General features: G+C 36.2%; 1 protein-coding gene across 2 annotated transcripts in view; it reads right to left on the reverse strand.

The window, feature by feature from the left end:
- The window catches only part of St7l (suppression of tumorigenicity 7 like), a 59,905-nt gene that overhangs the window by 15,808 nt on the left and 25,894 nt on the right, over positions 1–18,203 (reverse strand). For both annotated transcript variants that reach the window (XM_070006309.1, XM_070006308.1), the window contains exons 8-11: positions 16,175–16,272; positions 15,818–15,932; positions 12,598–12,670; positions 10,923–11,025 (exon numbers count right to left, since the gene is read on the reverse strand). In XM_070006309.1, the coding sequence (XP_069862410.1) occupies positions 10,923–11,025; positions 12,598–12,670; positions 15,818–15,932; positions 16,175–16,272 (389 nt within the window). The remainder of the gene's footprint in view (positions 1–10,922; positions 11,026–12,597; positions 12,671–15,817; positions 15,933–16,174; positions 16,273–18,203) is intronic.

An 18,203-nucleotide genomic window follows, 5' to 3' on the forward strand; every position in this document is an offset into this window, starting at 1 on the left:
GCTTAAATTTTGCTTAAATTTTAGAGAAGAAAATTTTTTTCCAAATTATTTCCATGAGTTTTCGAATGTAGAAGCTTTAAAACGTATCACAACATGACATTTAGAGTTTTGGTAACCACTGAGAAAATATAAGCAAAAATATTTTTAATAAACATTATTTAGTAAAATTTACTGACCCCATCAATTTGATGACACATCAAGAATATGCTTTTGTTGAACAACTATATATTTACATTTTCACTAGTTAATATAATCTGTGTCCATGCAGATGGTATTAAGTATATGGTAATGTAATTAGGAAATTATAATTCAAGATTTTTCATTTTAAAAATGTTTGCTATTGAATTGTTTTCAGACAAGGTCATGCTATGGAGCCCAATTAGACTTGAATTCACAATTCTCTTGCCTCAGCATCCTGAATGCTGAGCTTATAGGTATGCATCACCATACTTGCCTCTAATTATTTTTATGTGTTCCTTATACTACTTAAAAAAATTATCTTCCAGCAAATGTCCTTTTCAACTTGGTTCTAAAGCAAAGCAAAATTTTAGTTTCTGCACTGACATTGAAATAAAATTTGGTATACAAATAAAATTTGTATACCTCAATGATAGAATGTGTACTTGGTATACGTAGGCTCTAGGTTCAATTCAAGCTGTGCATGTGCACATGCACACACACACACACGTTTTTTAAATGCTATAGAATTACTTAATTTACCTCCTTCAGAAACTATTATTTAGGAATTTCTACAATAAACTGCTACAGAATAAACACTCTATTGTCCATGTTAAACTGCTGCATGTAGCACATTACAGTACCTAAACTGATCTGATGTAGATAGCAAAAATGTGTTCAAACTCAAATTTCAGGAGTTTTTGATGTTGTTTGGCTTGTGTGTGTGTGTGTGTGTGTGTGTGTGTGTGTGTGTGTGTGGTACTTGAGATCTGAATTTAGGGCGTTGAGTTTGCTACCCCGGTACTATACTGCTGAGCCATGCCTCCAGCATTCTTTTTCACAAATTATTTTTTACAATAGGGACTTGCTCCCATCTAACTGTCTAGCATTGCTAGGATCACAGGTGTACCACCTCATTCAGTTTCTCTCCATGGAAAGTTTGTCTGCCCAGGCTGAGTTTCTCTGCCCTGAGGACCTGCAACCATCCTCTCAATTCACATCATTCTACTTAGCCACAATGTGCCTATGGATTTAGAAAAAAATCTTGCAAACTTTTCTGCCTTTTTCTGTTCTTTTCAATTTGGCTCTAAAGCAATGTAAATTTGGTATGTCAAGAAAATGTCTGTCCAGGACAATGACAATCTACTAATTCTCAAATTTCAAGTAGCCAGAATTACTGAAATGAGCCACTAATGCTCAGCTGGGTCTCACTTTTTTGATCCCTTATCTATGCCCTCTCATAGGTTGGATTGCAAGCTTATGTTCAGCTTATTCACTGAGATGGAACCTCACTAACTTTCTACCTGGGCTGACCTTATACTGTGACTCTACCAATCTTCATCTCTTGAGTAGCTAAGATTATAAGCATGAACTACTGTACCCAGTTCAGTTTTTACTTAAGGTATTTTCTAACTCTGGATAAACTAATAGTAAACAAAACCCTGCTATACAGACTTCTTTTCTAAGAATATGAAAGGCTAAAAACTAAAAGACACTTATTTTATTTGCTTTCTTCTTTTTTTCTGCATAGTAAAGTATAATCTGAGTGTACAAAACTGCTAACATAACAGAGATAGGCAACAAAAAATAAAACATTACATGTTTAGAGAATAAAAGAATGAAAAAATAATCTGATGCTTGTCTAGATTTCTCCTTTATACATAATATATACATTCCTTCCCCCTCTCTCTCCATTCTTCCTTTTATTTTGTGTCATTGAAGATTGAACCTAGTGCCTAGTCCATGCTAGGAAAGTGTTCTACCACTGTATTGTATCATAATCTCTATGCACAGTATACTGAGTCTATTTTTTCAAAAATTAGAATCAAACTTTAGGTAACCCACTTTTTATTACATGTATCTTGGACATAGCTTTCTGTCTAAAATTTTCTAACTTTTTAATTATCACACATCAGTACATTAAAAGTTGTTATTTCATAATATACATTAACAAATAATATCATGCTAGAATTGCACTGCCATCTTTGAAAGATACAGTATCATTAAAACATGAAAATTTGAGTGACCTAAAAATTTCAAATGGAAGGTATAGTTTCTTTTCTTTAACTCAGGGTTTTTAAAGCAACATAGATGATAGGCATGTCTATTTACCACTATCTATTGAGTGTTCTTTATATGCAAGGCAGAGCATTGACATAAAATTATCACTAAGACAAGAGTCTTGTACTTGTATTGAATAAAGAGAGAGACATTAACTCCCCCCACCCAACTATAAATGATGCTCACGAGTAGAAAACTGAGAATGATCATCTCTGCTTGAGAACACTGAGTCCTTTAAAAACCACAAATAGATGACTGGGGATTTGTGTCATATGTTCAATGGTAGTGGAATAGTGACACTGGAAATTGAAGCAAGACAGAGCAGCAAGGAGTAAGGTTGGAGACTGATATCGGGACTGGATTTTGAAGGGCACACACACACACACACACACACACACACACACACACACACACACACACACACACACACACACACACACACACACACACACACACACACACACACACACACACACACACACACACACACACAGCTAATAATAACTAGATACTAACAAGGAGAGTAAGTGAAGGTCTTTAAGCCAAGTTAGATTTGCTAATTAGACAGATAACTCAAGAGAGGTGCTGAAGGCAGGGAGACCAGTGATGAATCTCTGTAGAGCAGCAAGGAGTAAGGTTGGAGACTGATATCGGGACTGGATTTTGAAGGACACACACACACACACACACACACACACACACACACACACACACACACACACACACACACACACACACACACACACACACACACACACACACACACACACACACACACACACACACACACACACACACACACACACACACACACACACACACACACAGCTAATAATAACTAGATACTAACAAGGAGAGTAAGTGAAGGTCTTTAAGCCAAGTTAGATTTGCTAATTAGACAGATAACTCAAGAGAGGTGCTGAAGGCAGGGAGACCAGTGATGAATCTCTGTAGATGGTCCACACAAGAGAAGGTCAAGTATTTGAAATGATTTCTCTATGTTTGGAAATGCATACAAAATGTTTGGCTATGGTGTCATACATCTGTAACCTCAGCATTCTGAAAAGCTTTAGCAGGAGGATCTTGAGTTCAAAGCTAGGCTGGACTATATAGTGAGACCTTACTTAGAAAAGGAGAAAAAATAGAAAAGGAAAGAAAAAGAGAAGAAGATCTGGCCATATACTAGTTAAACAGAGATAGTAGTAACTTAAGAGAACTAGAGTTGGGAGAGAGAAAATAAGGATTACTTAACTTTATAAACTTTAGAAGTGTCTGATTTTTTTAAAGTACCAATTATTTTTACATTAATATATATACATATATATGTGTATATATATATAATTTTTTTTTTCTGGCTGTGGGGCCCGAACTCTGGGCCTGGGCACTGTCCCTCAGCTCTTCAGCTCAAGGCTAGTGCTCTACCACTTGAGCCACAGCGCCACTTCTGGCTTTTTATGCTTAGGTGGTGCTGAGGAATCGAACCCAGGTCCTCATGCATGCAAGGCAAGCACTCTATCACTGAGCACCTTCCCAGCCCCTACAGTAATATATTTTAAAAATATATTTTTTAAAGATGTAAAATTAGTGAGTGAAATCTGAAAGATTTCAAAAATTAAGAGTTGGTAATCTGGAAAGGGCAGAAGATTAATGAAGAGAATAATAAAGTCATAAATCAAAATGTACAAATAAGAGACTGTTCAGAGAAAACGTTTAAAAATAAAATTGAGAAAAATTTAGTTTGATGAACATTAAAATGAAGTAATTATGGTAGTAAGGGATTTCCACAACTAGATGGAAAAAGAATTCTATAGAAGAAGAAAGCCAGTTAAAAGACCGCTCTGGAAACTGTCTGCAAATAAAATATAGCTGAAAATATAAACCAAAGCTGATCTATCCATATTAACTGTAAACAGCCTTAGTGTTATATCTGCAGTAAGTAAAAAATTGCTTGGGACAAAATTCCTTTCGACATGTTAGACTCAAATAACTACTTAGTCCCTTGCTTTTGACCAGATATAAAACTTAAAGCTACTCTGGAAGCTATAATTACAAGACACAATAAGATATGGTAAGATATTTTTTGTGTGGGGATGGTATTTGGGGCTCGAACCCTGGGCCTTGTGCATGGCTGTTCTTTCATAATTCTAAAACCATACCTATGCTTACACTGAAATTCACTTTAATTTTGAACTGCTTTGATCTTTATAATTTACTTTTAAATTACCCTTTTCTATTACTTTGTAAATCTTACAATAGCTTTTGACGAAAAGCAATATAATTCTGACCTGAAGTAATGATAATGCTTTATAATCTTCCTCTTAAAAGCAGAGGTTAAAGAGAAGGCTCTCTGAAGACATCTGAAATTAAGGTACTTTGCTCTTGATCAGTCATGCACACAAAGAACCAATTTATCTCTGCAATTAGTGTTCTCAGTGCACATTCTATAAGACTGGACAGGCAGGCTGAATGCAGAGTCTGTGTGGATATGTGTTTGGGGCAGGACTAAAGACACTTTCTAGATAGAAAGCAAACAGAATTGCTATGTGAATAAAGTAAGTTAAACACTACCTAACAGCTTCAGAAGCAAAGGGAAAGTGATCCTATAGAGAAGGGAAAGGCAAGGGGTTAGAGAGGCATTTACCATGAGAAAACTCTTTTCCACTAATCCTATGGAGCCATGAATCAAATGGCAAGCATTTCTTATCTCAACTCTTCTCTTAGTAAAACATAGTGGAAATGTAAATGTATTATAGGCTTCTTTATTTCTGCTATGCCACTCAGAATCTCAATTGCTTGTTTCACCTTTTATAAATGCCAATAGTATAAGTAGTTTAGTCAATGTAATGCAAGCATGCTAATAAAATACTATCTTCTATAGTTGACAAAACTAACATCCTACAGGTTTCAACTTCTGATAACCAGAATGCATTTAACTCTGCATGTATTAACATGAAGTTTAATTTTATTTTTGTTCCTCTACTGGGACTTGAGCTTAGGACTTTACACTCTTACTTTGCTTCTTCACTGAAGGCTTCCACTCTATCACTTGAGCCACAGGTCCATGTCTAGCCTTTTGGTAGAGTTTCACGGCTGGCTTTGAATGCTGATACTCAGATCTCAGCCTCCTGAATAGCTAATCTTACAGGCATGAGTTATTGGCATCTCATTGTCAATTTATTTATTTATTTATTTTTATCGGTTGTGGAACTTGAACTCTGGGCCTGGGCACTGCCCCTCAGCTCTTCAACTCAAGGTTGGCACTCTATCACTTGAGCCACAGTGCCACTTCTGTCTGGTTTTCTGGTGGTTTACTGGAGATCAGAGTCTCACGGACTTTCCTGACCAGGCTGGCTTTGAACTGTGATCCTCAGATCTGAGCCTCCTGAGTAGCTAGGATTACAGGCATGAGCCACCAGTGCCCAGCTTGTCAACTTATTTTTAAAACTCTCCTTACACTTACCAAAGTTTTTATATAAAGTCTGCTTCCTTGGCAACATAACACTAAAAAGTTTTACTTTAAAGTAAGAAATACCAAAGACATAGAGATTTACTCAGCAGGCTTTGTTATTATTTTTTTCTATTTAGAATGTTCTTTTTCCCGGGGCTGGGAAGGTGGATCAGTGATAGAGTGCTTGCCTTGCATGCATGAGGCCCTGGGTTCGATTCCTTAGCACCACATAAGCAAAAAGAAAAAAGCTGGAAGTGGCACTGTGGCTCAAGTGGTAGAGCTCTAGCCTTGAGATGAAGAGCTGAGGGACCGCCCAGGCCCAGAGTTCAGGCCCCACAACTGGACCGCCCCTCCCCCCCTCCAAAAAAAATAGAATGTTCTTTTTCCCTTACTCTTGAAAACTTCTCTTGTAAGTTACAATATCCTTGGAATGTTAAATAATGTTAACTATCTCAATATGTTCACCTTTACCTCCTCTCAATAAAGGAATCCCCAAACCTGAGTCATTCTAAGGTTGTAAGTCCTAAAGTAACAGTTCACAAAGAAAATTAAATAGAATGAAACAACAGTAATAGGAAAAAAAGAAGGGCTGGAGGTATGGTTCATCAGTAGATCATCTATCCGGCAAGTACTAGCCTCTCAGTTAAAACCCCAGTACTGTTATTTTAAAAAATCCATAAATAAAATCAACACTGATGCTTGATACTCAGACACTATGCTGAGCATTTTATATATCAGCATCTCTTTTCATCAAAAAGCTTAGCTACTTTTTACAGTGCTTTCTGTGCTGTCACACTTTTGCTTCTTTATTAAGGTGTAATTCAAACTATTATCCTCAAGTATCTACCTTCTAGGTAGCTAGAATTACAGGCAAGTGCCATTATGCCTGGTGGTGGCGGCTGCTGTTGCTGCTGCTGCTTCTTCTTTTTTTAAGAATTGAGTTGTCTATACATTCTAAACATATAAATCCTTTACTAGTCTTTTGCCTTTTCATTTTCTTAACACTATCTAAGATCCTGTTGGCTAAAACTAGACTAAAGCACAAATAATACTATGCATTCAGATTGGAGCATTCAGTTGAATTATTTCCATAGAGTGGAATTGTTGACTGGTTTGGTATTTAGTTGAGGAGAAATAAGTAAATTTTTACCTATAAATAAAACTAACATTAAATGTTAAAGTGCATGACTATATAGGCATATGTGTATGTAAGTATGTGTATTTATGTATAAATATATACAGTTTTATTAAAGGTATATTTTACTTCCAATAAAATTCATCATTGTAAGTATATAGGCTGTTGGCTTGTTTTGGGTTTGTTTTTTTGAGACAGTGTTTCACTTCATAGTCCAAGTTGGCCTTGAACACACTTTATAACCCATATTTACCCCACCCCCACCCCAACACACACACACACACACACACACACACACACACACACACACACACACACACACACAGAAACACACACACATTGAGAAACTTCTAGATAGAATAAATCAAAGAGTCATAATGGAAATTAGAAAACATTTTAACTAAAATATATAAAAAATATTGCTATTGTTAAAATTTTGCCCAAGTAAGTAAGAAAAAAGGCATACTGAAAATTAAGGCGTGAAATACCTATGTAAGAAGATACGGAACATAAAATAGAATGAAACAAATCTAAGCAAAGTTAAAGGAAGGCAATATAGAACAGAAATTAATGAACCAAAAAACAAATAATAGGGGCTGGGAATGTGGCTTAGTGGTAGAGTGCTTGCATGAACAAAGCCCTGGGTTAGATTCCTCAGTACCACATAAAAAGAAAAAGGCAGAAGTGGTGCTATGGTTCAAGTGGTAGAGTGCTAGCCTTGAGCAAAAGAAGCTCAGTACAGTGCCTAGGCCCTGAGTTCAAGCCCCAGGACTGGCAAACAAACAAACAAAAAACCAAACCAAATAATAGAAGTTTAAAAAGACAGACCCCTGGGGAATCTGACCAAGGGGGAAAAATGTAGTCAATGCTACAAAGCTGAAAATGGTGGGAAAAGAGAGCAATAGAAGGGATTATTTTGATTAAAATATAATATACATACATGTCAATTACAACTGATTCTGCAAATACAATAAAAGAATTTTATAACTTTATGTAGTAAGTTTGCAGTTTTTGATGAAATAAACATTAGAAACTTTCAACTATTAAAAACTCAGAGTCCAAAGTACCATATAAACAGAAAAAGCAGGAAATGGTGCTGTGGTTCAAGTGGTAAAGGGTTAGCCTTGAGCAAAAAGAAGCTCAGAAACAGTGCCCAGGTCCTGAGTTCAAGCCCCAGGACTGACAAAACAAAAAACAAAAAAACAAAACCAAGAGAACTATATTTGTAATTGAATAATTAAACTAAAGACACGAAATTCATACATCATAGCTTATCACAAAGAAAATTCCAGAATCAAATGAATTTACAAATGAATTCTATTTTTCAGAAATAATATTAATATTAAGTAAATTTAAAATTAAATTAAATCAATTAATTAAAATTAATATTAAGCAGACATAATTCTGACTTTACACAAATTAATCTAGGGAATAAAAAACAGAGGTCACTCTTTTAACTTGCTTATAAATCAGTAAATGTAGAGTAAAACTACAAAAAAGGAGGAGCTAAGCATAACTAATATCAAAATAGTGGTGAGGAAAGAGGTTTTAAATGGGAATAGGCAATCAAGTAGGTTTCTCAGGCTGACAGTATTCTGTTTTCTAACCTCAGTGCTAGTTTCCTAGCATTTGCTATATATTAAAATGCACATTTCAGGCTGGGAATGTGACTTAGTGGTAGAGTGCTTGCCTAGTATGCATGAAACCCTGGGTTCGATTCCTCAGTACCACACAAACAGAAAAGGCTGGAAGTGGCACTCTTTGCACAAGTGGTAGAGAGCTAGCCTTAAGTAAAATGAAGCCCAGGAACAGTACTCAGGCCCTGAATTTAAGCCCCAGGACTGGCATAAATACATAAATAAACAAATAAATAATAAAATGCACATTTTATTTTGCCACTATATTGCACATGTAGTATAATCTGTAATAAAAATTTAAATTTGAGCCAGGTGCTGGTGGCTCCTATTTGTAGTTCTAGCTACTCAGAAGTTTGAGATCTGAAGATTGTGGTTCAACGCCAGCCCAGGCAGGAAAGCCAGCCAGGGAGGAAAGAAAAATCACCTGAAAACCAGAAGAGGCCCAGTGGCTTAAAGTAGTAGAGTGCTATCCTTGAGTGCAAAAGCTCAGGGACAGTGTCCAGGCCCTGAGTTCAAGCCCAATGACTGACAAAAAAAAAGAAAAAAGAAAAATTAAATTTGTAGAACCAGTGTCACTGAATAAGAGAATGCTATAAAATATTTGTTAATTCTTATTCTTGGATTTCAGACATTTATTTATTTATATTTACTTATTTTGAGTTACTGGGGATCAAACAAGCCAGATAAGCAATCTACCCCTACTCAGCCCTAGATTTCAGTACTTCTTTTTTTAGAATGGGGTCTTGCTATTCAGCCAGGCTAGCCTCAAGTTTGCAATCATTCTGCTATCGTCTCCTCAGTGCTGGATTTACAGGTGTGCACCACCATACCCAGTCAGTAATTCACTATACCATATATTCTCTCCTCTCTCTCTCTCTCTGTCTCTCTCTCTGTCTCTCTCTGTTTCTCTGTCTCTCTGTCTCTGTCTCTCTCTGTCTCTCTGTCTCTTTTCTTTCCTTTTGGTTGGTGGTGGGGCTTGAACTCCGGGCCTAGGTACTGTCCCTCAGCTCTTCAGCTCAAGGCTAGTGCTATACCACAGTAAGCCACAGTGCCACTTCCAGTTTTCTGGTGGTTTATTGGAGGTAAAAGTTTCATGGCCTTTCCTGCCCAGGCTGGCTTTGAACTGCGATGCTCAGATCTCAGCCTCCTGAATAGCTAGGATTACAGGTGTGAGCCACCAGCACCAGGTTATTCACTTTCTTTAACAGTAAACTTATTGAACAACTTTATAATTTCCTCTTCTAGGAGATTGTCTCAATAGTCATCTCTTTACTGACTACTAGCTTTCACTATTAACACATCCTGGTATTATATTTTGTGGTAAGGGTATCCTTGAATATTTTATAGTTTCTGAGACATTATAAAACCAAATTTTAAATCTTTTTTTTTGGGGGGGTCCGGTTGTGGGGCCTGAACTCTGGGCCTGGGCACTATCCCTCAGCTCTTCAGCTCAAGGCTAGCGCTCTACCACTTGAGCCACAGCACCACTTCCAGCTTTTTTTCTTTTTGCTTATGTGGTGCTGAGGAATCGAACCCAGGGCCTCTGGCATGCAAGGCAAGCGCTGTACCACTGAGCCACCTTCCCAGCCTGTGAGACACCTTCCCAGCCCCCCAAATTTTAAATCTTGAATTTAGGTGTATAGGTAATAATATACAAATAGCAACAAATAATTTGTATGATTACAAAGAATACAATATAAAGACAAATAAAATAAATTGTTTAATCTGGAACCAAATAAGCATGAACTCAGCAATTCTTTTAAGAAGTTCACATCTGTTTCATATCATTATTTTAATTCATTTGTTTTTGTTTTTTATGTACTCAGCCCTCGTTCAAAATTTAGGTCTTAACCAAGTTTTTATTCTAATAGGAAATTTACTGATCTGAAATATAAATAATCTTTTGTTAAGACCAAGCCATTTGATTATTTCTCTATAACTATAATAAAAGTATAGCTAAGTGGAGCAGCACTCAGCTAACATGCATAAGGCACTGAGTTCCATTCCCAGCTCTGGAAAAAAAAAGCTCAGTAAACAAAAATCAAATTTTATTTTGGCAATAATTACAAAGCTCATGGTAAACTAACTGCTTCTAATCTCCTTTCTATGTAGTGCTTTCTTTTTCTTTTTCTTTTTTTTTTTTTTTTGCCAGTTCTGGGGCTTGAACTCAGGGCCTGGGTACTGTCCCCAAGCTTCTTTTGCTCAAGACTAGCACTTTACCATTTGAGCCACAGTGCCACTTTTGGCTTATTCTGTTAATGTAGTACTGAGGACTTGAACCTAGGTCTTCATGCATGTTAGGCAAGCCTTTTAATGTCCCCTTTAATGTATATAGTAAACAACAGAATACTACACACTAAAGCAATTCCAATCCAAATTGTGGCAACCTGAACTTTGGTCTACAACACTGCAATCAATTTGTTAAGTTTAAAAAAATTAGTATTTTCATTTAAAAATTTCTTACTTTTGGAACATGAGGATTAAATTCCACAGCTCTATGAATTGCTTCCACAGCATTGATTTCTGCTGTGCTTAATCCTCTTCTGCAGGCTGTTTCTGGAGAGAATCTGTGGGGAAAAAAAAAGACAAAACGAAGAAATGAACAAATAAAAAAAAAGAAAATTATGGAGTTAGACTACAATATAGCCCCTGAATCAGAGGTTTCTGATAACAGCCAAAGATAAGAGCATATAATTACTACAAATGAAAGTAAAGCATCTAGTTCAACATAAAAACATGAACTGAGTGTCAGTGGCTCACACCTGTAATCCTAGCTACTTAGGAGGAAGGACAGCTTTGGCAAAAAGTTTACAAGACTCCATATCTCAATGGAAGAAGCTGAGACATGGCTGTAATTTCAGCAACAAGAAGTGAAAAATAGTTAGATCATGGTCCATGTGTGTACCCAGGCAAAAAATAAGATACTATCTCAAAAATAACCAGTGTAAAACAGGACTGGAGGCATGGTTCAGTGGTATAGCACTTGCTTAGCAAGTACAAGGCTATGAATTCAAATCTCAATGCTGTTGAAAAGAAATTTCAAAGATAATAAGAAATGCTACCAAGGGCAGGGGTAACCAGAAAAATCGCAAGAAACAGAAGTACATTTTCATCAAAATGTTAGCTAAGAAGAAAGATAATGAATATTCACTGTAATTTATATCAAGGAATACTTATTAAAAGAAAATGGGCACTCTGTCTCTTTCTTTTTTATATGCTGATACCAGGACTTCAACTCAGAGTCTCATGCTTTTGCTCAGCCCTCTTCTATTCAAAGCTGGACCTATATCTCTATAGCCATGCCTACAATTCTGTTTTATTTGCTCATTAACTGGAGGTGAGAGTCTCATGGACTTTTCTGCCCAGGCTAGCTTCAAACTTTGCTCTTTAGGGCTCAGCCTCCTGAGTAATTAGGAATACAGGCATGAGCCACTAGTGTGCAACTGGTTCATTTCTGAATATCTTTATATTTTGGACAAAGGATCTCACTGGCAAGTTTCTGTATATATCTTATTTGCCATATAAAGAAAATGTATTAAGGATAGACAAAAACAGAAGGAAAGCAGAAGAATTCAATCACAATCTAAGAACAGACAACATGAAACCTATTTCCCTGCCAGACACAATTTACTGTGTGTACTTTTGAGCATACTCTCTTTCTAGTCATTGCTTTAGGTGCTCTGTATATATATAATCTTGACAAATCATCCTATGATAACATTCTTATTTTGAGGATGAGGAATAACTCAAAGTAATGAACTTGTCCAAAGTTCTACAGCTAATATGTGATAAAGTCTGAATTAAATTCCTATTAAATTAATTCTAACATTTTTTTGTTTTCCAATACACAAATTGAAGGCCTCAAAGTTACAGAAGATCAAGAATTATTCAGAAGGAAGCAGAAAGGAAAAAACAGTTTTTAAGTCAGTGGTAGATCAGGGCATGGAAGTTCAGGCCTATATTCCCAGCACTTTGGAGACTGTGGCAGAAAAATTGCAAGTTTAAGGCCAGCCTGAGCTACCTAGCAAGATCCTGTCTCTAAATAATTAAATAAATAAAATTAATAAAGTCAGTGAAGAAGAAACACAATATTGAGTTTAGCAGTCTTCCCAAATTACTATAGTTTAGTAACTACTTACTTATCTGAGACAGTCCTTGTTTTTAATAGTGCTGCTGTATAACAGATTGCTGCTGACTTTGGAAGGCTTATATCTGTAACAATAATTTTTAAATAAGGTAAGAATTATTTTAAATGTCTTACGATAATTTTATAAGCCTAATTTATATGCAAATCCAACAGGTGTATTATAGTGGTAATTTTATAAGCCTAATTTATATGCAAATCCAACAGGTGTATTATAGTGGTAGAAGCACTTAGACACATAGTTAAAATACCTAATTCCACTATCTACTATTCTACTAGCTACTATTTATGAGCTGATAGCCATTTCTTTCTTTCTTTTTTTTTTTTTTTGGTTGGTCGTGGGGCTTGAACTCTGGGCTTGGGTGCTGACCCTGAGCTCTTCGGCTCAAGGCGAGCAATCTACCACTTGAGCCATTGCACCACTTCCGGTTTTCTAGTGGTTTATTGGAGATAAGAGTCTCACAGATTTTGAACTTTTTTTCTTTTTCTTTTTACTGTGAAAATACTGTACAGAGGGGTTACAATTACATGGGCAAGATAATGAGTACATTTCTTTTCTTTTTTTTTGGGGGTCCGGTCATGGGGCCTGAACTCTGGGCCTGGGCGCTGTCCCTCAGCTCTTCAGCTCAAGGCTAGCGCTCTACCACTTGAGCCACAGCGCCACTTCCGACTTTTTTTCTTTTTGCTTATGTGGTGCTGAGGAATCGAACCCAGGGCCTCAGGCATGCAAGGCAAGCGCTCTACCACTGAGCCACCTTCCCAGCCCCTGTGAGTACATTTCTTATCAAGCATTGTAGCCTCCTCCTTTGTTTCCCCTTCCCATCCTATCCTCTCCCCACCCGCTCCTCCTCCCCCCCCCCCCCCACCAAAGTTGTAAAGTTAGTTTTCGACATAGGACTTGTATGTCTCATTGTTGCAGTGGGTCAACCTGTATCCTGTGATCCTCAGATCTCAGCCTCCTGAGTAGCTAGGATTACAGGAGTGAGCCACCGGCACCCGGCTGATAACAATTTCTTTGCTCTCAGTTTCTACTTCTCTAAAGAGAGAATGCTACTTTCTGGCAGGGTGTAACTGTCTTTGAGAACCCTGTGCACACTGCTGGCAAGTGCTCAACAAAGGTTTACAGTAAGAGGGTTCAGGAGAAAAGCTATAATTATAATTAAATATATGTATATATAAACACATCTAATCATAAAGAAAAATTAAGATTATAAAAAATTAAATATATTCTGTTAAATCAATTACTGTTGAAACAAACAAGGGTGATTTTTATTTTTCCTTTGTCTTAAGTGTTTGTATTTTCCATATCTTCTTAAATAATACTTTTTATAAAATGAAAAAAAGTAATTTGGGAGTATAAACAAAATAAAAATGTACAAGAATGCCTAAAATAGCATTATCAAAAGAGTAAGAAAGGGGCCTGGGAAGGTGGCTCAGTGGTAGAGTGCTTGCCTTGCATGCATGAGGGCCTGGGTTCGATTCCTCAGCACCGCATAATCAGAAAAAGCTGGAAGTGGTGCTGTGGCTTAAGTGTTAGAGTACTAGCCTTGCGCTAAAGAGGTAAGGGACAGCACCCAAGCCCCAAGACCGACAAAAAAAAAAAAGAGTAAGAATGACAAACTGGATGTTTTAAATTCCAGTTATACTAAGGAAGAATATTTGCTTTTAATGACTTTAGGATTCTAAAGGATGATAAAAACTGAGAGATATGAAAACTGACAATAGAAGCACAGCAACTTTGGCTTTATTAGTTTTACCTGATTTTACTTTAATGAATTGGGTCTTATTCTGAATTTTTTGGAAGGGGGCAGAACTGGCATTTAAATTCAGAGCTTTGTACTTGCTAGGAAGGCACTCTACTACTTAAGCCATGAGCTCAGATATTTTGCTTTCATTATTTTTTAGTAAGGTCTCACATTATGCCTGAGATAGCCTGGACCTCAATCTCAAGCAGATGAGAACACATGTATGTACCACCACACTCAACTTTCATTGGTTGAGGTGACTCTCCAAAACTTTTTCCTTGAACCACAGTGCTCTCAATTCCCACCTTCTCAACAGCTAGGATTACAGGCATAAGCCACCACATCTAGCTCTTATTCTGACTTTTTATATTTAGTCCCTAAACTTTCAGCACAAATATCGTAAGCAGGTTATGCATCCAGCAAGTTACATATGGAAGGAATTTCTTGCAAATTTCTCCCTAAGTCTACACAATTCTGAAGTATCTGGAATTTTGCCTAAGAATTCCAGATGTTAAAAATAGATAAACTTCCAAGTATAACACATTTCAAAGTTTCCAAATCATGGAGATTCTCAAGCTAATATATAGGAACCTATGTCAAGACAAGTATAAATATAAATGACTTTATATGCTCTGTCATAATGGAAGATATGGCCAGAAACATTATGTTCGTGAGGAAGTTTTCAGCTTGGGATTGAAAGCTGATGTCTCCTCTGAAGGATGAGAAAGTTTATGTCTTTAAAGTTTTCCTAACTCCATTTTCAGTAAACTGCATTGTTATAATAATTAGCATTGTTAATGTATACTGAATTATGGTTGTGAGAGGACTAGTGAACAAAGAAATTGAATACTTGGATTTAAGTTTTGGCTGGCCATTTACTGGCTGGAAGATATCACCTAATATTTAACTTTCTTAAACCCCAGTTTCCTAATTTAGTAAATGGAAAGAGTGAAACTACTTATCCTATCACCCTTCACGATTACTGCAAGGACCAGATGAGATTATAAGTAACTGTAACTAAAAGGCAGGGTAAAAATGTCATTTTGAATTATTCTTTGTTACTCTTAAAAACACTATTCAGCACCTTATGTTATCTTTTATTGCTTGATATTTCAAAATAAATTAGGTGAATAGCATTATACTTTTCCAAAGATTTCAATTCTCTATACATTCTACTACACCGCAAATCCTCCAAGTCCTAATTCTGTGTCCTCTTATTCACCATTGTGTTCCAAGTGCCTACTCATATTACATACTCAATAAGCAAAGAAATAACCTTTACAGAAAAGTTCCTCAGGTTCTTCTACCAAAAATCTAGTTAAAGATACTTAACAGCAACTTGGACTGCTATATACTAAATGCTGTATGATAATATTGAAAAGATAAAGTCAGGGAAACAGATGAATAGGATCACATTTATAATTACACAACTGAAATGAGAAAACCATTTTATCAAGACATAAAACTCACCATCATATTTTGCTAGTACTGCCTGAACATCTGCATAGGCCTGTAACTCTAAAAGTGATTCTAAGAGATTTTCATGGATGTTCAACATGGTAAAAGGAGGAAATTCTTTCATCAACTGTGCATTAAGAGGAAAAAAAGATTAAAATCATAATAGGAACTCAACAGAGCTGAAATAGATTCATTATTCTTTGCTTCTTTATAAAACTGTGAAGACCCACCCAACCTTTGATAAATATATGTATATATTAAATACCTTCTTACAAAAATTGCCAATGACAATGATTCTGTATTAAAATAATTGGCAACTTAAACTACATTTTGGTTTTGAATAATGATTCAGTTATCAAATTTACTTACATCTCTCATTATTTTCACTGCTTCTTTTATTCTTCCTAATTTTCTTGCACACATTGCCAATCTTCTTTTAATATATACCAGCACATTGGTATCTCTCCCTATTTAAAAAAAACACACAAAATTGACTCAACCATCAATTTTGTATTATAACCTGCTATTTCACTAGTGTGTTGCCTATTAATTTTATCTGCTTATCTTGGAAGATTCAAGTAAAATTAAATTGTATCAGATTGGAGGAATATTATTGGTCATTGAACCAATGATTATTAGGTGATGAATATTGAGTGAAAGTGCTCCCTACTTTCAATGGAAAAGCTTATAGAGTTTACTTTTGCCAATAATATTTCAAGTGCAGTATATATATAATTGCTAATTGATATAACTGATTAATGAAGTTTAATATTAACAGAAATAAATCCATAGATTAATAGAAGATGTAACATTAGCTTATTATTTTAAGCTTCTGTATAAACCATCAATGCTTTCCCATTAAAAAATATATTTATTTAGGTAGCTTTGGGAATTGAACTCAGGACTTCTAGCATTCTAGGCATGTACTCTACCACTGGGCTATAACCCCAGGTCCTATAATTCCTTCTAGTATGTTGCTGTATTCTTATTCTCCAGTCCTCCATTTTTCAAAGTGTGTGCTTCTTCCTTTTTAATTTTTTTTTTTTTTTTGGTCATGAGGCTTGAACTCTGGGCCTGGGCACTATCCCTCAGCTCTTCAGCTCAAGGCTAGTGCTCTACTACTTGAGCCACGGCACCACTTCTGACTTTTTCTGTTTATGTGGTGCTGAGGAATCAAACCCAGGGCCTCATGCATGCGAGGCAAGCACTCTACCACTAAGCCACCTTCCCAGCCCCAATTGCGTGCTTCTTTATGTGTGTGCACAAAACATTCTTTATTGTTCCAATTTTAAAAAATGCATAATTTCCAAAACAAAATTTCTGTGACTAACAAAGTTCTCTTAATAGCTAGTAAATAACAAATTATAAAACTATTTCTAGAAAGGGATAACAAAGTTCCATAACATAACTATATTTGATATTAGAGAAGGACAAATGGCACAACTTCTTTACATGGGTACATTACTTCTAGGCTACAAAATTAATTATTCTCCTCATTACTCATAACATACATTAATAAAATATACTGTAAACACCAGTATTTAACTCAGGGAGAAAAACATCATCAGAATTTTAATTTCCACAAACAAAAGATTCAAAAGTTAACTGTTAACAGAAAATGCATTATGTAAATATAATTCAATTTATTGCCTACTCTCTGCCCAAATCATAAAACTAAAACCTTCTGGGCACAAAAAAATAAGAAGCAGCACTGTTGATTCTAACATCTTTGGTAAGAGTGTTTCAATCATTACCAAAAGAGCATATCTAGAAATGTAAAGAAAAAACCCAGACCCAGGGCTGGGAATGTGGCTTAGTGGTAGAGTGCCTAGCAACTATTAAGCCCTGGGTTCGGATTCCTCACTACCACATAAACAGAAAATGCCAGAGGTGGTGCTGTGGCTCAAGTGGTAGAGTGCCAGCTTTAAGCAAAAGAAGCTCAGGGACAGTGCCCAGGCCCTGAATTCAAGCTCCAGGATTGGAAAAAAATAAAAACGAAAACAAAAAACCCAGACCCAGTAGTGAAAAAAAATAAAGAAAAATAACCATTAACTCTGCATTGTTAAAGATGGGGGCGGGGGGGGGGGGGACAGAAAGAATGAGGGAGGAGGGAGGAAAGGAAGGAAGCCACTCCTCACACTATATGTACATACACAGTCTGAAGAACAAACAGAAGTTTGTGCCTGAGCTGGTCATGTACTTGCTTAGCATGCAAAGGCCTCTGGGTTCAATCCCTAGAGGCATAACAAAAGACTTGCATCTACTATTGCTTTGAATAAGGATGAGCTAAAGGTTAAGGAAACACTTTTCTACAGGAGGATATTCTCTAGACTAGTTAGCACTTAGAATATTCTTCTAAATCCTACAGTTTTTGAAAACTTTGTTTTGTTAGTTCTGA

This window comes from Dipodomys merriami, unplaced genomic scaffold, assembly GCF_024711535.1.
Source record: "Dipodomys merriami isolate MVZ:Mamm:240054 unplaced genomic scaffold, mDipMer1.0.p SCAF_7, whole genome shotgun sequence".
NCBI classification, from domain to species: Eukaryota; Metazoa; Chordata; class Mammalia; order Rodentia; family Heteromyidae; genus Dipodomys; species Dipodomys merriami.